The 22,402-nt window shown below is 50.4% G+C and overlaps 1 protein-coding gene and 2 pseudogenes across 1 annotated transcript; 2 read left to right on the top strand and 1 right to left on the bottom strand.

The window, feature by feature from the left end:
* Positions 1 to 8,303: 8,303 nt before the first annotated feature.
* On the top strand, positions 8,304 to 10,258 carry LOC131397599 (receptor-binding cancer antigen expressed on SiSo cells-like; annotated as a pseudogene).
* Positions 10,259 to 10,886: 628 nt separating this feature from the next.
* LOC131397598 (centrosomal protein CCDC61-like) lies at positions 10,887 to 11,895 on the top strand. The gene is made up of 3 exons (XM_058530706.1): positions 10,887 to 10,951; positions 11,198 to 11,367; positions 11,476 to 11,895. Exons 1-3 carry the CDS (start codon positions 10,887 to 10,889, stop codon positions 11,706 to 11,708), a joined length of 468 nt encoding a protein of 155 aa, XP_058386689.1. The 3' UTR covers positions 11,709 to 11,895.
* Positions 11,896 to 13,663: 1,768 nt separating this feature from the next.
* LOC131397040 (peptidoglycan recognition protein 1-like) lies at positions 13,664 to 17,629 on the bottom strand (annotated as a pseudogene).
* Positions 17,630 to 22,402: the final 4,773 nt, after the last annotated feature.

The raw sequence follows: 22,402 nt of genomic DNA, 5'->3' as shown, positions 1-22,402 counted from the left end.
GCTGCTGAACTGTGACCAGCTCATCTTTCTCCAAGAAACTTGGGTGACAGAGCCATTTAACTCATACATCTGGAGCTGGTTTTTCTTTTTTCATAGCTCAGATTTTTTTTTTTTTGCTGAAGAAGATCGGCCCTGGGCTAACATCCGTGTCCACCTTCCTCTGCTTTATATGGGATGCTGCCACAGCATGGCTTGACAAGCGGTTCATCGTTGCACCTGCGGGATCCCAACCTGCGAACCCCAGGCCACGGAAGAGGAGCGGGGGAACTTAACTGCTATGCCAGTTGCTATGGCCGGCCCGCCACAGCTCAGAATTTTTCATTTTAGTTTTTCTCCCAAACAGCACCCAAAAGGACGCCCAGCTCACAGCAGGTGCTCAATCAATAGTTTCAGAATGATTGAGTGAATATCCCGTCCACCCCCAAGTCAAGTTGCTGTTCCCTCCTAAATATCATACCAGTGAGATCAGTCCTGTCCGTTTCCACTCTCTGCATCCTGGTCCACTCACGATCTCCTCGCACCTGGATGTTGAACCCACGCCCGCCGTCACCTTCTAATGTACAGGCCAAAGCTCAGGTGAAATATGAATCACATATTTCTGTGGCTTCTGAAGACTCTCAGGATGAGTCACAAACTCCTCCCCGTGGTCACCCGCACAGGCTGCTGCCACCCCAGCCTCCCCTCCCTCACTCCTGAGACCCTCTTCCTTTTCCCCAGCCACCTCGCCCTTCTTGCTGCCCTTGAAGATGCTTTGACTACTCCGACCCCAGGGGACTTTGTACACACTGGGTGCTGTTTTAAATAGAGGAACCTGAAGAAATTCACGAACTTTGTACCTTCCCTTGAAGATTACAAAACACTCAGCCAGCCTACAGTAAAAAGACAGGAATTACACATCAGATCCCTTAACGATATTAAGAATCTACTCGTCTATTGTAAATAATGCTGCAATGAACATAAGGGTGCATGTATCTTTATGCATTGGTGTTTTCAAGTTCTTTGGATAAATACCCAGCAGTGGAATAGCTGGATCATATGGTAGTTCTATCCTTGATTTTTTTGAGGAATCCCCATACTGTTTTCCATAGACTTGGAAGCACCCTAAGTGCCCATCAAGGGACGAATGGATAAGGAAGATGTGGTATATATACACAATGGTATACTACTCAGCCATAAGAAACGATGAAATCCAGCCATTTGTGACAACATGGATGGACATTGAGGGTATTATGCAAAGTGAAATAAGTCAGAAGGAGAAGGTCAAACACCATATGATTTCCTTCATTAAGTAGTAGATAATAACAACAATAAACAAACACATAGAGACAGAGATTGGATTGGTGGTTACCAGAGGGGAAGGGGGGAGGGAGGAGGGTGAAAGGGATAATTCGGCACATGTGTGTGGATTGGGTTGTAATTAGTATTTGGGTGGTGAACATGATGTAATCTATGCAGAAATAGAAGTATAATGATGTACACCTGAAATTTATACAATGTTATAAACCAATGTTATTGCAGTAAGCAAAAAATTAAAAAAAAAAAAAAGAATCTACTCGTTAGCCACGTGGGGTGAGGTCTTCCCTTGATAGAATTTTATTTATTCTGTATCTTGTCAGCTTAATGTGGAGATGTGCCCTTGTGAGCATTTCCTGCCACTTCAGTCTGTAATTGTCGTATTGCCTTTAGTCCTGAGACTGTATTACTTGTGTCGTTTTTGGACAGCAGGAAGTTAGGTTTGCTCCCTGTATGTTTTAGGAAGTTGAATTTTTAATGATTTAACTCAAGAGCTCCCTTAAACAAAGCTCTCGATATAATTAATTCAGCCAGTATAAAGAGTCCTCAGATTTTCTTGCCATTAGCAGAAAACACTTGTTTTCTTTGTTGTATTAACAATGATAGAAGTCAGATTAATGGTGATCATAGCGAGGACAAGTTTAAAACACAATGCAGAATGTTGATGTTTTTCCTTGACGTTCCCAAACCTGGAATGCTCACCTCCCTCACTCGCCCCATCCTAACTGTCACTTACTTCAGTGTCACCTTCTCAGAGTGACACCTCATTCTGATATCTCAGACTAGGACAAATCTCACTATTTGCTTTCCCCGCACCATTTCCTCTCCTTCATTGTATTTATCACAACCATGGTTATGAACTTACCAGTGCAATTCTTTGATTAATTTCTGTCTCTCCTACTATACATTGAAGTCTATACATAGGGTCATCATGTTGTTTATTGTCCAAACCACAATCCTTGAGAGTGAAAGACGGGGCTATTGATAATTATGCTGGGTCATTAGGTGTAGAGGGGACTGTCCTAAATATTCCAGGATGTATAATTGCCCTGTTTAAAGATAAAGAAAGGGCTATCGGGCCAAGCCCCGTTGCCGAGTGGTTAAATTTCCACGCGCTCCACTTTGGTGGCCCAGGTTCGCAGGTTTGGATCCCAGGTGGGGACCTACTCCACTCACCAGTCATGCTGTGGAGCTGAACATATGAAAAAATAGAGGAGGATTGGTGACAGATGTTAGCTCAGGGAGAATCTTCCTCAGCAAAAAAAAAAAAACAAAGGGCTATCAGTTTTTCCCTCTTGTTCACCATTATATCGCCTGTATAGCACATAGTTGGTGATAAATACATCTGAATATCACATATTGGGCCACCCTCAGTTTTTCCACCTGTGACATGGACTTAAGGACCATCCTTCCCTCATAGGGCTCTTGTAGGCAGGAGGGCTGCCCCTCATTTGCATCTTCCTGGACAAGAGTACAGACGGAGGCCTAGATACACTATCGCTAAATATTTAAAACTTATACATCAAAGTAAGAGCTTCTAAACAAAATGTGATTTACCCTCTTCGTAAGAACTCCTTCAAAAGACAAAATAGAAAGATGTGTGCAAAGAAACACTCCACACCAATTGACTGTGGAATATGCCATTTCAAGTGGGTTTCCTTTTCTGCAGAGACCATGGTGCACCCTGGGCAGTTGGGGTGTGAGGAGGAGAGAGTGAAGCTTTCTCCCACTTTTGCTGAATCCGTCCCTCTTTCAGTGATTTGGGAAACTCAGGTGATAAATACTCATTTTTCCTTCCTCTTTATTGGGGGAGGGGACTGCTCTCCCACTGCTCCTCCCCCATCCCCCTCCAGAACGTCCTATAGGGGTTTCCTCTCTCACCTGGGTTAACTCAGGCAACCTCCGTTCACAAGATGCTCCCAGCCCCCATCCTGCCACCAAGACCCTCTTAAGTTCCTCAGGGGAACCAGAGGCTGGAAGACCCTGTTGGAATTTAGAATTCTCAGACACCTTGGAATTCTGCCCAGGAACATGCAGGCTTCCGGAGAGCAGGGCCCAGGCTCCCATCTCGCAGCCCACCTCTCTGCTTTTGTAAGTCCCCTTCCCTCATCCCACCACGGGGCCTCCTGTGCACCCCACTTGCTTGGCCCAGCTCTACCTACAGCCTCGGAGACAGGGTCCCCCTCTGGTTTAGGGGTGCACGCCTAACCCCTTGCATCACTGACTCATGGAAGAGGCCCATCAAGGTTCTTGAAGGAGGCTAGGGCTGCCTGATCAGAGAATTCTGGGGTCTTGAAGTCCGGGCGCATGTCCAGAAGTGGGGACACATCTGGCTCCTGGGGATTCCTTGTCCTATGGGGAGAAGCTCCGGCCAGAGTCTAAGGGCAGCTATTTCCATCCCATATAATTTATGGAGCACCTACTCTGTGTCCCACCTACCTGTTGTAGGTGCTGGGGATTCAGCCCCGAACAAAACAGAAGTTCCTGCACCCACATTCTAGTAGGGAAGACAGGCAGAAAATAAAGAAACTAATGACTATTTTAAAAAACAGATATAGTACATGTCACGGGGGTGACGCGATTAGTGTGGTGCCTGGCAGGTACCAGGTGCCCAGGGAGCATCATCGTCGCTCTGACCTTGGGGTTGGTCTTGGCGCTGGGAAAAGATGCGCCACCCTTCTCCGCGGTTCCCTCCGTCCGCCGCCAGAGGGCGCGCCGTCCCCGCTGTCCTCACCACTCTCCGCGGGCTTTTCCCTGAATGTTAGAGTCACGGGGCGGCCTCAGCCTCGCTGGGGTCATGTTCTGTGATTTTCCTGGGGGCCTGCCTCTCCCGGGGAGTGGTTTGCTCCTAATAACGGTAATAGAAACCATAATATGAAGAACGAAGAGCCAAGGGTTCCTGAGTTTATGTCGATGACGAAGATCACACAGCACTTTATCCCTCTGATCTGAGTCAATAGGCACAAGTAGCCAGAGAGACAGAAGCTGTCACTGCAGAGGGACCTGCGCGAGCAAAGGCGTGGAGAAGAGAAGAGGCAGGAGAATGCTGTGGAACTACAACTAAGGTTGACGTTGCTGGGGTGCAAAAAACCAGGGCGTGTGTGGGGCCAGGTCGGCAGACGCAGAGCATGCCGGGACTCGTCAGGCACAGTGAGGGTCTGACTTCACGCTGTGGGCACTGGGGAGCTACAGAAGAGCATAGAAGGATGGGGAGGGCTGTGAGCCACTTTGTATTTTAGAGATCATCCTCAGACCAGAGAGAAAGAGGGAGTAGGAAATAGCCGACACTCCTAGAGGGCGCCTATAACCATGGAAGCTTCTGGAAGCCAGTTTTCAACCATGAGGGAAGCCACAATTAGTGTGGTCAACACTCCAGAAGAGAGAGAAGATGTAGAAAGAAACTTAGTCCGTGGTAACATTGCTGAGCCACTGGAACCAGCCTCGCGGAAGACCAGCCCTCTTACCAAGTTATTCCGCCCTTTGACACTCTGTAAATGAGATTGTTTTTTACTATTTTCCTATTTTGACCTCCCAATTCAGTACGAATGTTCATGTATCTTTGAAAGGCTGTATAATATAATTCTTGTGATTGGTTGAAAAATGGTTGCCCCAAAGATATCCACATCCTAATCCTTGGAACCTGTGCATGTTAGTTCGGATGGCAACACAGCAGCTCCAGAAAGGGGCTTTGCAGATGTGATTACATGAAGGACCTTGAGATGGGGAGATGATCCTGGATCACCCACGTCGGCCCTAAGTACAATCGCATGTATCCTTCTGAGGGAAGCAGAGGGATATTGACTACAGGCAGGAGAGAAGGTGATGTGAAGACAGAGGCAGAGACTGGAGTGAGGCAGCCACAAGCCAAGGACACCAGCAGCCACCAGAAGCTGGAAGAGGCAGGAACAAACTCTCCCCGAGAGCCTCCAGGGAAAGTGTGGTCCTGCCAGAACCTTGATTTTAGACTTCTGGCCTCCAAAACTGTGAGGGAGTAAATTTCTGTTGTTTTAAGTCATTAATTTTGTGGTAATTAAGTTAACTAAGTACTTCAAGCTTAAGACTAAGAATGTCCGACTAGGTTGAGGAGAAAATAAGTCCAACTAGATGTTGTTTACAAGAGACGTAATTTAAATATTAGCACCTGGAAACATCAGAAGTGATGGGATGGAAGAATACATACCACACACACCCTAACCGAATCAAGCCGGTGTAGTTATATTCGTATTAGAGCAGAATTTAAGGCAAAAAGAATGACCCGGAATTAACGGAGATTTTCATTATGGACGAAAGAGTCAATCTGACAGGAAGATGTCACAATCCTAAATCTGTACACCCAACAGCGTAGTTTTAAAATACCTAAAGCAATAAAATGAGAGAATTTGAGGGAGAAACAGATAAATCTACTGTCATAGTGGGAGACTTTCCCTCTCAATAGCCGAGAGAAAAGCCACACTAATTAGAAAGGATATTGAAGATATAAACAACATAATTAAAAAATGACCTCATTGATGTATCTAGAACAGTGCACCACCAGTGACAAAATTCTTTTCAAATACATGTGGAATTCTTACCAAAATCAACCTTACGTTAGGCCAGAAAGAAGTCCTTAAAAGCTTCGAAAGATTAAAGTCACTTATAGTCCTATGTTCTCTGACCATAACAGAATTAAGATATAAATCAATAACAAAAAGAAATCGGGAAAATCCACAATTGCATGGAAATTAAATAATACATTACTAAAGAATCCATAGATCTGAAATCTAGAAAATGTTTTGAACTGAGTGAAAAGGACCATATGACGCATAAAAACATGTGGGATACGCCTAAAGCAGTGCTTAGGGGAAATTTAATAGCTTTAAATGCACGTATTAGAAAGGCAAAAATTGATTATTTATGCTCCCATCTTAAGAAGGTCGAAAAAGAGGACCAAATTAAACCTAAGGGTCTTAGTTATCCATTGCTGGATGACAATTAGAGGCTTAAGACAACACACATTTATTATCTGCAGTTTCCTTGTGCCAGGAATCTGGGTACAAATTCCCGGGGTCCCTGACTCAGAGTCTCTCGCGAGACTGCAGTCGAGGTCCGAGAGAGAAATACCTTCCGTGAGCCCAGCTTGGGATGCGAGTGTTTCTCAGACCTTCCTATGGATGTGCTTGCTTCACACTTCTTGTTCTCTCTTGGGGAGTAATCTTAAGATTGCATGCCTTCTCTGGATCCTGCAAAGCCAGGCTGGGTGCTGGCAGCCCCCCTTCTGCTCCCCAGGGCGGTGCTGTGTGCTGAAGTTCCCGTCTTTTCTCCAGGATCCTGCGGAGCTGGGTTGGCGTTCTGCGCATGCTCACTAGCCTTCTGCAAAGGCTCGCTCTCCCGCCCTTGGGGGCGTGCACAGGGGGCCAGCCTGGGGGTGGGCTTGTGTGTGGGAGGTGCGCGAATGTCGGGGGTGCTGTGGGCCAGTTGGGGCGCCGCAGGTTAGGTGTCCTCAGTGGCTCAAGGGTAGCCTTCTGATGGCGTCTGCAGACGGTCGGTAGGATCCGCCTCCTTTTAATCCATTCTGTGCGGAGCCCTGGCTGCTGTTCTCGCAGCGCCCATCGCCCCCACTTGTGCAGATCCTGACTCCGTAGACTAGATGAGGTGGGAGAGAAACGGGCCTCCTCGGCAGCGTCCCGCTCAGCTGGGGAGCCGGGCGCTCCCCGCACACTCACTTTCCCCGGGAGAGATCACGGGCCTGGAAGGTCTCTCTCGCGCTGAGCTGCGCGCCTTAGGGGAGGGGCGACTCCGTAAAGTGAAATGTTCCTCCTAACCTCGTCAGTGCTTCCAATCTCAGATTTGTTTTTTGCTCCAATGGAGTCCTGGAACTTCTCTGCTTCGACTGGAACTTCGACTCCCACGAAGCCCCCTCATCCACAAGTGATTGTCATGTCAACCTACAAAAACAGAAACTGGTTTGAGAGAGAAAGCATTTATTTCGGACCAAAGAATTGCAATCCAAGAACCACAGATTCAGGGAGAAACCCAAATAGCGTCCCAATTACAGGAGAGGGGTCAGGGTTTTTATGGGAAAAAGAGAGGAAGAGGAGGTGGGTTGTATTAAGGAGGAGTTCGTCGGTGCTGGATGAGGTGAGGCTAGACTTGTCCTTCATTGATTGGGTAGCAATCTGGTCATCAGCAAAATCCTGTTCCACCAGTCCCTACAGACAGGATATTCTTGTCCTCACTGACTTCTTGGAATAATGGCCGTTTGGTCCAGTTTGGAAGATAAAGGAAACAAGAGGTGCAGGCAGTTCCTCTGAAATGGCGGCTCCAGCTCTATTTTAATATGGCTCCACTCATGTCAGCTTTCATAGTCAAAGTCGGTGTCTTTGGGGGTAGACGGTAGAAAATTCTTATGCCGCCATGTTGATAACCTTGTTACTCCTTATCTTTCCCCAAATTTCCCCTTTTCATGAGGATAAGAGTCATATTGGATCACAGCCCACACAAATGACCTCATCTTTTTTTACAAAAACACTTTTACTTAGGTATAATTGATATACAAAACTAATGACCTCATCTTAACTTGATCATTAGCAAAGACCTTGTTTCCAAATAAGGTCACATTCACAGGTATTGGGGGTCAGGACTTCAACATTTTTAGGAAGGACACAATTCAACCCATGACAATGCCTCCCCACTCGTGACACGTTTTCAGGTGACAGTGTTGCTGTTCCAGTCTGATCTGCTGACTTTGCCCACCACATGGTGGCTTTTGAAACTGTTTTCAGTCTGAAAATGAAGCACTTTTGATTGCAAAAATCACTCAACAATGGACTGATAATCAAGCTCGACCTTCAACATTCCCCTTGCTCCACAGGCGTGTGGTATTGTTCAGTGCTGAAACAGCCTTCCAAAATCATGGCTAGAAGATTTCCAACTCACCTCCTCCTATTCTCTACACCTGAGTGAGACAGTTTGGTCACTGAATGCAGCAGTCCCCAGAAAGGGGTCATGTCCCCTTGACCACTTCCTGGACAATGATCAAGATGAAGGTGGAGGGGGATTATGGGCTGTAGAGTTTGGGTGTCTCCAAGACCTCCTCAGGCTGGATAGTTTGCCACAAGGACTCACAGAATTCACTGAAAGCTGTCATACTCATGGTTACAGTTTATTACAGAGAAAGGTAACAGATTAAAATCAGCCAAGGGGAGAGGCATGTGGGGCAGAGTCCAGGAGAGACCAAGCGGGAGCCTCCAGTTGTCTCTCCCTGTGGAGCCGTGGACAGTGCTAATTCTTCCAGCAAGGATGTGTGACAACATTCATGGAGTATTTTCAACCAGCTCACCTGAGCCTTGGTGTCCAGAGTGTTTACTGAGGCCTGGTCACACAGACATGATTGACAGCCTGTGTGGCTGACCTCAGCCTTCAGACCCTCTGGAGGTGGAGCAGATACCACTTGGCCCAGAGCCACCACCTCATCATTGTTCACATAGACTGTCTGTCCTGGCCCAAGGCCCCCAGGTAAACAAAGACACTCTTATCAGGCAGGGCACTCCAAAGGCTTCAAGATTATTACAGAAAAAGAAAAATCACAGACCAATGTCCCTCATGAATATAGATGCAAAAGCTCCTAACAAAGTGTGAACAAATAGACTCCAACAGTGTTACCAGGACCAAATAAGGGTTAACCCAGCAGCACAGGTGTGCTTAACCTTCAAAAATGAAAGAGTGCAGCCAAGTGTCCATGCCTTGCGTCTGAGAACAGCCCGCAGCTCGCAGGGGGAGGAGCAGGTTTTCATTTCCACCATGGCTGTCAGTTCCAGTTGCTTAAAGATCATACCTGCCCAGCAATGAAACCGAGCAGGAAGAGGGTAAAAATCTTCCCTGGGCTAGAAGAAGAGAGCAAAAACTTTGAGATGAGCTTTGCTAACTGCAGCTGCGCGTATTCAGCATAATCAACTCTTGTGTAAAACTAACCTGGTCTTTCTGTCCCTCCCTAGTATACGAGTGAACTGTCTTTCCCAGGAAATCAAGGTCCAGACGTCAAGATTCAGCCTCACAAGGCCAAACGCAGGCTGAAGATGACAACTAACCAGAAAAGTCCAGACAGTCAAGGGAAGAGAAATTCAGTCTTCAAGGCCAAGGCAGGCTGGTGGGAAGGTGCCGACCACCACCGCCACATGCTCTCCCTCCCCTATCTAAAACCCGAGCACATGCTCTCCCTCCAAACCTTTAAAACCCCTTGCCTCTCATCTTTCGAGGAGATGGGACAAATTTCAGAGCTCTTGTCTCCTGGGTGACATCACCCAAAATAAAACCTCTTTCCTTGCCATAAGCCTGGCGTTGCAGATTTATGCGGCCCCTCTTGTGTGGCGGGTAAAGAACGTGGGTGTGTATCCGGTAACAGCAACAGTATCCTCATTCCTAAAGGGATTAATGTGCAGCTCTGACAGAAGATGGAAATTAAGTGGAGATCAAATAACTTGCCAACTACAGTTGATTGTTCATAGTTCCTGAGCAGACAGATGTTGAAGAGTGGACTTCCCTGGACGAAGATGCACCCACAGTGTAGAGATTGAAGGAGGGAATGGCAATGTGGCCACACAATAAAAACATAACAAAATACACAACTGGAACCTGACAATTTTAAGGACATGAGAACAACTAGAAGGAAAACTCAGGAAATCAGTATTGAGAAGTATGAACTACCAAATTTTCACTAGTAAATTGGTAGCCCTGATTTCTCTAGTAAATGAGCAGCTACACAAGATATGCTTTTTATTCATCAGTCTCGAGAATTAGGTGACAGAGATACCTGGCAGGGACCTACAGATGCTGGGGAGAAGGTGTGGCCTGGCAAGCAGAAGTTCTGAAGCAGCAGAAAAGAGCAGACAGAGAACAGAGAGCAGCAGAGAACAAAGGAAGAAAATGGGAAAGGAAGCACATTAGGAAGGAAGAAGGAACAATCAGTATCGACGCGAAACTTGCATAACAAATGTTCTTCCAACGTCATAGCGTCAGTAGGAGAGAGCTGAGCCCCACAACCCAAACATCCGTACGTATTTAAGAGTGTGCTTAGAATGCACAACTTGATTTTAATACATTCATCAGGCCATCCAGGATCCCCCAAAGTACCTTGAACTCTTAGGGATCGAGACTCAGAAGAACAAAAGACAAATGAGACAATATTTCTTCAACATGCTGTAAATATAAGACAATTGTTTGGGGAAGTGAAATTATTATAAGTGTAATATGCCGGTATCTCTTCAAGCTAGTGTTTCCAGCTAAATAAATGGCTTTAAATACTTGTATGGAGGAAAAAAATACTGCCATCTATTATGCTTTCCGCCCATGTGCATAATGAGCAAATAGATCATTTAAAATACTTCTTGTTTCCGTGATTATGGAGGGGGCTAAGGGGCTGCGTGGGACATAGGGAAGGACTGGGATGCGCAGTTGGAATCGGTGGGCGGGGTCTGTGGGGAGATGGGCGGGGCTTGAGGCGGCATCAGGAGCTGGGCCTGGAGATGGGGACCAGAAAGGGGCGGGGCCTGAGGGTCTAGTTGAGCGAGAGGGCGGGGCCGGCAGGTGGGTGATCCGGTTGATGTCAGCTGGCATTTATGGGGGTGGGTGGCGAAAACTTGCCAAGGGTTTCAGGGAGCTGGCGGAGACCTCAGGAAGAAGGGTCCGGGGAAGGGGGTGTGTTAGGATGTGGGGAGGTGACTGACGGGTTCCTTTGGGGGCTCTGTGGGGCTCCGAGAGGGGCGGAGCCTGGGAGAAGGTGTCTGTGAGGTTGGAGCGCCAGGGCGTGAATGTCTGGGAGTTGATGGGGGATGGACCTGAAGGTTCGGGGATGGTTGGATCCGGGAAGAGGCTTGGGATAGGAGCCGTCCTGGCCGGCGGGAAACCGGCAGCGGGTCCTGGGCTCCAGGAGACGGACTCCGCCGGTGGTGTCGCCCGCGGCCCGGGAGGATCGGGCCTCGTCGTCCCGGGAGCGCTCCACGTCGCGTGGCCGCGGCGCCGCCCGCTCCTCCTCCCGGGACAGCGGCCGCGGAGGCCGGGGTCGAGGCCGCGCTGCCCGCCCCTCGCCCTCGCCCACAGGTGTGTGCCGGCCCCCCCGCCCGTGCGAGGAGGGGGCGCGGACTAGGACTGTGGGGGCGTGATCCTGTGACCCCGCCTCCTCCTCTCTCCACCCCCGCCCCGCCCTAGGTGGTCGCGTGCCCGGTTTCGACCCCACAGCCTTTGTGAAAGCGAAGGAGAAGCAGCAGAGAGAGATCAAGATGAAGGGAGCGCCCACTTCCCCTTGTCCTGCCCACATCCCCGCCCCATTACCTGGCCCCCTGACCTGTGCCCTGGTCTATCCCCGTTTCCCACCTGTGTCCATCGCCTGTCACCTGCTCCATCTCTCCCCTTCCCCCTACCTGCTCCCGCTTCTCACCTGACCTTCGCCTCCTCTCCTGACACCCCCCCAGCTTGGTCTGTGACTCCGAATGCTTTTCCCTACTTAGGCCGTGTGACCTCAGGCGGGTCACCGGCCCTGGCTGGGACCCCCAAGGGCGCAGCATCGCCCTTCCCCACATTAGCTGGGCGCACAGGCGGGCGTCTCCCTCCCGCTCCCCAGGCAGCAGCAGCAGCTGAACCGACTGGGCAGCGGAGGAAGCGGGGACGGTCCATCCATCTCCTGGTCTCGCCAGACCCGGCCCCTCGCTGCCGTGACCGGCCGAGGGGACACGGCCAACCGCTGCCGGAACCGCAGCTCCTCGGGTAGCTGGGCTGGAGCGCGGGGGGCGAGTGGGCGAGCTGGCGAGGGCGGGAGGCTCACCCCGTCCCTCTCCCCCTAGTGGACAGTTTCCGCAGCCGCTGCTCGTCAGCCAGCTCCTGCAGCGAGTTGGAGGATGTCTGGGAATCCCTCCCGAGAGGGTAGAGCTTGGGCTGGGGGATAGACCGCCTCCAAACGGGTGTCTGGGGAGACTGGAAACAGTCTTTTGCAGGGAAAGTGGGTTCTGGAGGCTGGAGGCTTGAAACCACGGAGGAGGGCGAGATGGGAAGTGCCCAAGACCCCCACTGGGCCTTGATTCCTCCCTCCCCCAGCGCTGGCCACCGCGGGAAGCCTCCCAGCCCCGCCACCTGGAGCGGGTCCAACAGGGTGAGCGTCCTTCCTCAGGCCTTGGAGGAGGTGGGGCAGCGTAAAACCACCAGAGGCCGCTGTCCCTCTCTCCCATGGGTCCATTCTGGGGGTCAGGGTACAGAGGCGGTGCTGAAATGCCTCTGGACTCAGAGTGTTTGAGATCCTTGGAGGGGAGGGCGTATGATGGTGGCAGGGCCAGAGGACGCTGGGCAGAGCACCTGCTCCCGCCTCTAATTGCCACGTCTTAAAACCTGGCTCCCTTGGGCCGGCCAGTGGCTTAGCGGTTAAGTGCGTGTGCTCCGCTGCTGGTGGCCCGGGTTCGGATCCCGGGCGCGCACCGACGCACCGCTTCTCCGGCCATGCTGAGGCCACGTCCCACATACAGCAACTAGAAGGATGTGCAGCTATGACCTACAACTATCTACTGGGGCTTTGGGGGGAAAAATAAATAAATAAATAAATCTTTAAAAAAAAAAAAAAAACCTGGCTCCCCTTCCTGTCATCTGTGTGACTCAAGGTGGTTACTTAGCCTCTCTGGACCTCGGTTTCTTTATCAGATAAATGGGGATGGTTACAGTAGTCGCCTCAGAGGGTTCTGCTGAAGACGCAAGGAGGATATTTTGCATAGAATAAGTGCCCCTTAGGTGTCAGCCTTTGTTTTTTCTGGGGTCCTTCGGTTCAGAATTTCTGGTAGGATTTAGGGGGCAGGAATAGAGGGAGGGTGCCTGACCCCCTTCCTGCCTCCCCCAGCAGCAGAAGTCCAGCCCCGTGGAACGCGGCCGCAATCAGAGACACCTGGCCAGTTTGGAGGGCTGGGTCCCCATCAAAGGTGAGCCTGGGACTCCTCATCTCCCCCTCACCTGCCCCAGAGCTGGCTGGGATGGCACCCAGCGCAGCTGGTTGGGCCCTTGCGCTCCCCGCGGCTCCAGGCCCCTCCCAGCCCCCCACACCCGTCCTGCTCCCACAAAGGACAGCTCCGACCACCAGGCGGCCGACGTGGCGGAAATAGACGCCCGCCTCAAGGCCCTGCAGGAGTACATGAACCGCCTGGACACGCGGTCGTGACCCCAGAGAGGGAAACCGTCCCTCCGTCCCCCGTCCCCCGGGATTCTGCGTGGGGGGCGGGGCCTGTGCGACCTTTTGTCCCCCGGGATTCTGCGTGGGGGGCGGGGCCGGTGCGTCCTTCCAGCATGTTCCTTACTGGGAGGTTGGGGTCTTGTGGGAGGTGGGGCGAGAGGGGAGGCTGCTGGTAGGACACAGGGTCACAGTGAGCGCACCTTTATTGGAGGGGAGGAAGTGGGGTTTCCGACTGGGTGGGGGAGATGCCCAGGGCCTCAGTCCCTGTACTGTGGCCAAGTCTGGATGATTCTGTAGAGCTGGTCACCTGGAGAGAGCGTCTGTTGCACATCCCGGTGTCCTTTGACCTCGTAGTCGTGCCTCAGGGCTGCCCGGGCCATGCCACAGGCCAGCAGACTCTGGGATGCCCTGAGGGCTCACTGTGGGGGTGCTTGCTCTGGGGGAGGCAGAGGCAGGAGTGAGGCTGGGGCACCCTGGAGGGCAGAGGTCGTGTGGGGCAGGGGTTCCCATGGTGCCCTCCCAGCTGGCCTGCTGGGGCCCAGAACTGGCTCTGCCACTCCCCAGCAGTGACTCCACCTCTCTGTGCCTCAGTTTCCTCACTGTGAAAGGAGAGACTCATGGCACCTGCCCACAGGGCTGTAGGATGATAAAATGAGTTCCTTTCAGCCAACGTCAGCTGTCAAGATTCTCACTGATTCCCTTTCACCTGCCCCCAGCCCTCTTGTTCCTACCTGCTGCCATTTATCCAGCAATTCATAGGTGCCATGGACTCGCTTAAGACCTTGCTACAGAAGAACTAGTCCTCACCAGAACTGTGTGGTTGAAAATGGTTATTGTCCAAAGGAGGAAATGAGGCTCAGAAAAGCAGAGTCACTGCCCGAGGTCACAGAGCTTGTAGGTGGCAGAGCCTCTGAATCACCACACACCACACCCTGCAGTCCCCCAGGCCCCATGTCGCCCCTGTCCCAACAACTGGACACTCACTTACCCGTGTAGTTACCCATGAAGCTGATGCCGATGGAGATGGGGTTCCAGGTGGGACCTGAGTGGGCACCGTGGGTGTTCCAGCCCCGGCCCTCATACACAAGCCCGTCTTCTCCAATCAGGAAGCTGTGGAGGGTGGGGGGTTGATGAGTGAGGGAGGGCTTCCTGGAGGAGGACCTCTCTTCTTCCTCCACTCACCCTGCCTCTGTTCCTGCCACTCACACACAATCCCCCGACACCCTCCCTCTTCTTCCCCGATCTTCCACAATAATAGCAATGACAGTGGCCCCTGCCATGTGCCAAGCACAGCTCTACATGCACATTTTTCCATCTTCACAGCAACCCTGTGAGTCACTACTGCCTCCATTCCGTAAATGATCAGAGAGGAGCAGACACCTGCCCTGGATCACACAGTGGGTCAGAGACAGAGCCAGGATTTTCACCCAGGTCCCTGTGACTCCCACAAACATGGTCTGATTTCTTGTTCTCTCCTGCCTCCCTGGAGGATCTGTCCCACTCTTGATTTGATGGGTCTCCCATGCAGTCCTCTGAGGGAGCACTGTTATCATCTCCGCTTTAAGCTGAGGAAACAGAGACTTAGAAAGAGAGATGATTCGCCCAAGGTCATGCCCCGGGGACCCCTGCCTCTCAGACTCTCCACCAAGAAGCTCTTCTGCCCTCACCCCAGCCTGCTTCCTGCTTCCTGCTCTGTGCTGGGTACCCTGAGTGACAGGATGGGGACTCAAGGGCTGGCACCACAACCAGACCAGGCCCTGGAGCCCCAGCATCTGCCAATCTTGGCAGCAGATACTTAAGACTCCCTCATCAGCACGTCTTATTGAGCGAGTCTGACTTTGCACATTGAATTAACCAGGGGATCAGCTTCTGGAGCTGCAGTGTCTGCCTCCTCAGCCCTCTGGCTCACAGCTCACCAATGACGCACAGAACGTTGGGACTTTCCAACCTTGGGTCCTGAATCTGCCACTTAGGAAGTCAGACGCTCAGAATCTGGCTCTGAAGAGACTAGAAATAGTATAGTGATGCCGGCCCCAGGACTGGGTGGTTATGGCCGGGCCGCAGCCCCAGCCCCTGGAAGGCAAGTGGTGCTCCCTGTGCATTTGTCACACCGAGGCATCTGACTGAAACCTCAGCTACCACCAGGGGGGTACAGTCAGGAGTCCATTGTACAGGGGAAGAAACTGAGGCTCAGAGAGAGAAGGCGCCGCGACAAGGAAGGGGGATTCAGAACGTTTGAATCACACTCTGAATCCTAAAATCTGAGAGGCCAACTTCTCTGCTTCTGTAAGAGGATTCAGGCCAGAGGCTGGGGACCAGTCTCTGGTCTTCTGACTTCATGGAAACTCTTTGATGGAGCACCCAAGCCACCTCTTGGAGACAAAATCTGAAAGTTGGAGCCTTTGAATTGTAAGATCTTGAGCCTGAAGAGCTGGGGACACCCTTGGAGGCATCTAGATTTCTCTCAGTGAGGTCCTCTGATTCCCCGGCCTCCCCCAGCCCCCCTGAAGCAGTCTTTAAGAGAGGGACCTGGGGACCTGCATCTCCAGGAAGGCGATGCTGGTGCTTCCCGAGCTCTGAGAACCTGTGGGGTTCAAACCCTCTCTTGCTGTGGAAACCCGTGTGCTGGAGCCCAGCCTGTTACCATGGGCAGGGCTCTGGTGGGCGTGGGCCCCAGAGGCAGATCTGAGTGTCCCTGTCCCTGTTTCTGCCCTCGCCCCCTCGAGTCTGTCCTCCCCACAGCAGCCAGAGGGAGCTCCTTACACTAAGCAGGCTCCCATCCTTCCCGTGGCTCCCGTCCTCCTCGGAGCAGAGCCACCGTCCTCACCGGGGCCCACAGGCCCTGTGCCCTCCGTCCCCTCCTCCTCATTTCCTCATTCCTCCCAGGCGCCTCCAGCCACCCCGACCTCTGTCCTTCAGGGTGACCCGCTCACTCAGCCTCAGAGCCTTTACCCCGCTCTACCCCCAGCTCACTCACTCTTCCTCAGCTCCCCTGTCCCAGAGCCACCTCAGCCACTCTTCCTTTTTGTTGTGACCTCTGTCACCGTGTGAATTCATCTGGGTGACTTTGCTTGTTTCTCCCTGCTGGTCTTTAAATCCCCCTGGGCTACACTCCGTCAGTTCAAGGCTGTGTCCCTATCCCAGCGTCCGGCACACAGCCTGACACATAGCAGGTGCCTAATGGCCATAGTCCCCGCATTTTGGGGCTCTGACTACGTGCCAGGCAGTGTCCTAAGAGCCTGGCCTGTATTGGCTGGTTAGTGACCAAGTGACCACAATCCCATTGACTATGCAGAGGAGGAAGAAGAGACTGAAGCTGAGAGGGTGAGTGACCTGCCCCGGGTCTCGGCCACCGGGAGCAGAGCTGGGACAGGAGCCCCGCCCCGTGCTTCCCCAGCCTGTGTCTGCCTCCTAACAAAGCACAGACTTTCTGAGGGGACCCCAGGGTTGAGGACACCGTGGTGCGTGTTGGCAAAGTCTGTCCCTTCCCCAGGGCGCAGAGCTTGGACGTCAGCCCTTTCCCCTCGTCCTGACATCTTTGTGCTGCCAGCACAAGTCCAGCCCTCCGTGGTGACCTTGGAGATACCAAGATGCCCAGGGTGTCAGCCAGGCGGCTCAGAACCGGGTCCCACTGCCCCCCAGGCCTGCACACCTTTCCCTCCTCCAGCCCCAGCTCCACCTGTGCCCCCTCCGCACTCACTTGTAGCCCACGTCGCACCAGCCCAGGTTCCGCACGTGGTAACTCTGCACGTTCTGGACCTGCCTCTCGCACGAGGCGGGGGTGTCGCAGGGGCTGCCCGCCGTGTGTGACACCACCACGTAGCGCGCGGGCAGGTTCAGGCGCCGTTTGCACGTGGATGCCAGGGCCCCCCACTCTCTCCGTGGCACGATGGGGCCGCATGAGGTCAAGTCTTCTTGAGCCGCTCCGAGCCCGAGGAGGGTGAGGAGGGTCCAGGCGAGCAGCGTGCAGGGGCGGGACATGGCGGGCATGGGGCACAGGGACGTCTAGGAGCTCGTGGCTGGCTGGGCCGCCTTTATATGCTGGGGCGGAGCGGCTGGGACGGCCTTGCTTCATGAAGGCAGGAGGTCCCGGGCAGCTTACAGGGATCCCGGACTCTGCTTCCTTCCCTGGCAGGGCTGCAACAGGATGCGGTGTGGTGGATCCGGGTGAGGTGGGTGGGGGGAGACCCTGACTAAGCCAGAGGGATGCAGAAGGGCACACAGGCCCCTGGGCGCTTCACCCTGTGGTTCCTGGAAGACCCAGGGCCTGGATCCCTGCCCCGCTTTGTCTCTCAGTGCAGCGTTGGGCAACTCGACAGGAACTTAACACCAGAGAAGCGCCCGGGGCCTCATCTCCCTCCTCCCAGAGGAATGGAGGTAACAAAGACTCTCACTTTTTAAACACTGCTCCCAGGTCCACACGCGATGTCCTTAACCCTTTCAGCAAACTGAAGAGGGGAGTACTGGAAGCCCATCTCACAGTTGAGGTGACTGAGGCCTGGAGAGGGGATGTCACGTTGCTGAGACACAGAAGATAGCAGAGTCTGGTGCTCCAGAGCCCAGATCAGAGCCAGGCTGCCTGAGATTTATTTCTGGCCACACTCTTGTGTTGAGCTCAGGCAGGTGACATACTCTTTCTGTACCTGTTTTCTCCACTGCAAAATGAGGGGGGATGGTAATGCAAAGTCTCTAACTCCTAGGGTGGACGTGGGATTAAATGGGTTGACAAGGGTGGAGCCCTTAGATGTCTGGCTCCTACGGCCCCACAAGCACCCTGGGACTGGAGCTCACATCTGTCCTTGGTAGTAAGCCACGTGTTTACATGGGGCCACTGGCAGCTCCACTGTGCACAGGAGGGAACCTGACCTCCACAGAGGAGCAGCCATTTGCCCAGGGCCACTCAGTGGCTGGGGATCAGCTGTTGGGGAAGAAGGCTTTCCTGGGGCCTCTGCCCTGCCTAGGCCCCCGTTCCCACTCCCTCCCAGAGTGCCTGGTGAGTTCAGGGCCGACTGCCTGGGCTGTTCTTCCTCCTTTCCTTCTACTTTAGTGGATTTAAAAAATTACAGAAGTAACACATGCCAGCTGTTAAGTAGTTGAATTGATAGGAATGTTACTCACCTGTGTCCCTCCAGCTCCGCCCACCCGAGGTCCCCAGTGAGACCAGTGTGAGGTGTTTCTCCCATCATATTCCCCATGCTCAGGTAGACCATGCTTACACTCATGACGTCGTCGAATAGTGCACCAGGCAGCTCTAAGCCCTTTCCATGAATTATCTCGTCACGTGCTCCCAACAGGTTTGTGAGGTGGATGTTATTAATCTCCTTTCATAGTAGAGGAAACTGAGGCCTGGAGGAGTTACCACATTCAGGTAGAAGGTGGTGATGTTGGGGTTTAGCCACAGGCTTCCTGGTTCCAGAGATGAAGTTCTAAACCATATTCTGCTTCCTATAATCATACATAAAGGCATATTTTTTAAAAATAATAAAATGAAATGCATGCACATTAGTTTGCTTTTTGTCACCTAATATTTCATGTGCCTCTCTCCAGGTCAATACATCGAATTCTTATTTATTCTTCATAATAGTTGCATAATATTTCATGGTATAGGTTCACCATTTTGACATAATCTTTTCTTTTTTGAAGGTTTCCAGTCCCCCCCTCAATGCTGCACAAAATATTATCAAACATACAGCTCTACACAGTGGAGAATTTATAAATTATAAATGTGGACTTTTCAGGTCAAAAAGCATACACACTTAATAGATAGTACCAGATTGTTTTCCCCAAAAGGCTGTTAACAATTGACACTTCCGCCAGTAATGTATTGGAGCTTCACTCACCTCCGAAGTGGATGTTCTCACTTCTTAAATGGATGGATATAAAGTGACATCTCTTTGTAACTTTAATTGGCATTTTTATGACCACTCAGGAGATTGAGTATTTTTCTAAGTTTGCTGCAATTTGGATTTGTCTTCTTCATCTCCATTGCCTATTTTTAAAATAAACTGTGTTGTTTGCCTTTTTGTTATCAATTTGCAAAACTAAGAAAAGATTTCCATAACTGGGATTGTCGACGTGTTGGGTATGTAAATTTTGTGTCTAAGTTCTTTTTTAAAGCATGAGAAGAAGAACAGACGTATAGAAACATAGAAATGTACTTTTTATATCGTTAATAGAATAGAATTTGTAGTTAATAGAATTAATACACTGCAGGGCTCTATGAATTTTAACACTGTGAATACACCATGAATCCAGCACCCAGATCAGGAAACAGAGCTAGATTTTAAATTTTAGTAGATATTGCCAAATACTATTCCAGAAAAGTGTTAGTATTTCTTTTCCCCAGCAATGTGATCAGTTTTAAAATGCTTTACCAATCTTAGGAATGGTCCCTCATTATTGTTCTATTAGTATTTCCTTGAACATCAGACCAGTGATTGTCTTTTTACATATTTATGGCTGTTTGCACTCTTCTTCTATGAACAGTCTGTTCATCTATTAATCATTTTCCTGTTGGGTTGTTGTATATGGCGGATATTAACCCTATGTCTGTCAAATGTGCTGCAAATGTTTTCCTCTAGTCCACTAAAATTTTTTTTAATGGTTTCTATGTTTCCTGTCTTGCCTTAAGAAGTCTTTCCACAACATGACTATAAAACTTTTTCTATTAAAAAAATGTTACCTTGTGTTTTACTTTCAGTCCTTTACCTCTGTGGGAATTTATAATAGCTATGGTGTGAGGTAGGGGTATAACTTTGTCTCCAAATGGCTCACCATTTGTCCCAGCCCCATTTACTAAATAGTTAGACCTGGTTTTAAATTGCAGCCCTGCCACTTATTAGCTGGATGACCTTGGGCATTTGGAAAGCATTTGACACAGTTGATCAATTCCTTCTTCTCGAAATGCTCACTTCCTTTAGGTTCTGTTTCATGAGACTGTCTTGATTTTCCTTCTGCTCTTCTGGCTGGTTTTTTGTTTTCCCTTTCAGATCATTCTTCCCTCCTTGACCATTATGCTACACTTTTTCTGCGAGGTGATCTTATCCAGAACATGGCTTCAGCCACCACTGAAATGTGAGTGATTTCCAGATTTTTCTGTCCATCCCAGAGCTCTCAGCTGAATTCTGGATCTGCGTATCCACCTGTCAACCTGAAATCTCCAAATTGATCTCCCACAAGCCCCTCAAATGCAAGATTTCCAAAACGGCTCATGCTTTGCTCCTCCAAAATCCGCCCCCTTCCAGGACCCCTGTGTCAGGGAACGATATGATCGTCTTCCAGTTACAGAAGCCAGACATCTGAGCACCATCCTTGACCCACCCCACTCTCTCCCCAAAATGGCACCAAAACCACGCCCAGCTCATAGCAGGTGCTCAATCTTTACTTAATGATTGAATGAACATCCAACCCACCCCCAAGTCAGGTTGCTGTTCCCATCTAAACATCTTATGACTGAGACCACTCCTCTCTATTTCTGCTCTCTGCACTCTGGTCCAGTCACCATCTCCTCGCACCTGGATGTTGCTCCCACCTCCTCAGTGACCTCTCAGCATGCATCCTGGTCTCTGAGATGCCAAAGCTCAGATCTCATCAGGTCTTTCCTGAAGTTCACCCTACATCGTGAGTCATGATTTTCCACGGCTTCTCAAGACTCTTAGGATGAGTCCAAGCTCCCCACCATGGCCGCCAGCACGGGCTGCCTCCACCTCAGCCTCACCTGGCTCACTCCTGAGACCCTCTTCCTGAGTCCCCAGCCACCCCGCCCCTCTTGCTGCCCTTGAAGACGCTTTGACTTCCGTGACCCCAGGGGACTTTGGATACACTCTGTAAGGTTTTCAGTAGAGGTACATAAAGAATTTCAGAAACTTTGTACCTTCTCTTGAAGATTACAAAACAGTCAGCTAGCCTTTTGCAAAAAGACAGAGATATTTACACATCAGATTCCTCAATGATACTAAGAATATAATCATTAGCCAGGTGTGGTGAGGTCTTCCCTTGTTATAATTTTATTTATTATGTATCTCGCCAGCCTAATATGGAGACGTGCCGTCGTGAGAATTTCCTGCAACTTCAATCTGTAATTGTCATATTGCCTTTAATCCTGAGACTGTATTACTTGTGTACTTTTTGGATAGGAGGAAATTAGATTTACTCCCTGTATGTTTTGGGAAGTTGAATTTTTAACTCCCTTTATTTGCTCTTGTTATAATTAATTCAGCCAGTATTAAAAAAAAAAAAACCCAGATTCTCTTGCAATTAGAAAAAAAACACCTGTTTTCTTTGTTATATCAACAATGATACATGTCAGACTAATGGTGATTGTAGCAAGGACAAGTTTAAAACACAATGCAGAATCTTGATTTTTTTTTCCTTGACGTTCCAAAATCTGGAATGCTCATCCTCCTCACTGACCCCATCCTAATTATCACTTACTATTCCTTCAGTGTCACCTTCTCAGAGTGACATCTCATTCTGATATCTCCGATTAGGACAAATCCCACTATTTTCTTTCCCCACACCATTTCCTCTCCTTCTTCGTATTTATCACAACTGCGATTATGAACTTACCTGTGTTATTCTTTGATGAATTTCTGTCTCTCCTACTATACATTGAGGTCTATAAGTAGGCTCATTGTATAATTTATTGTCCAAGCCATAACCCCTGAGACTGAAACACAGGGCTATTAATAGTTATGTTGGGTCAATAGGCATACGTAGGACTGACCCAAATAATCCAGATTGTATAAGTGCCCTGTTTGAACATAGGGAAGGGGCTATCTTAGCACATAGCTGGTGATAAATCCACGTGACTATCACATATTGACTCACCTTCAGTTTCTCCATCTGTGAAATGGACTTGAGGACAGTCCCTCCCACATCAGGCTGTTGTAAGCATGTAAGGTTACCCCCCCCCCCCCAAATACTGCACTC

The sequence above is a fragment of the Diceros bicornis genome, chromosome 34, assembly GCF_020826845.1.
Source record: "Diceros bicornis minor isolate mBicDic1 chromosome 34, mDicBic1.mat.cur, whole genome shotgun sequence".
Lineage (NCBI taxonomy): Eukaryota > Metazoa > Chordata > Mammalia > Perissodactyla > Rhinocerotidae > Diceros > Diceros bicornis.
This window is presented reverse-complemented; position numbering and strand designations above follow the sequence as displayed.

What these genes read in the sequence shown, in the direction of transcription:
- LOC131397598 (XM_058530706.1), top strand. Translation starts at nt 10,887, where the DNA reads ATGGGGGTGGGTGGCGAAAACTTGCCAAGGGTTTCAGGGAGCTGGCGG. An exon ending in CGGAGACCTCAGGAAGAAGG is followed by an intron (nt 10,952 to 11,197) that starts GTCCGGGGAAGG and finishes CCTGGGCTCCAG; the next exon opens with GAGACGGACTCCGCCGGTGG. An exon ending in CCCCTCGCCCTCGCCCACAG is followed by an intron (nt 11,368 to 11,475) that starts GTGTGTGCCGGC and finishes GCCCCGCCCTAG; the next exon opens with GTGGTCGCGTGCCCGGTTTC.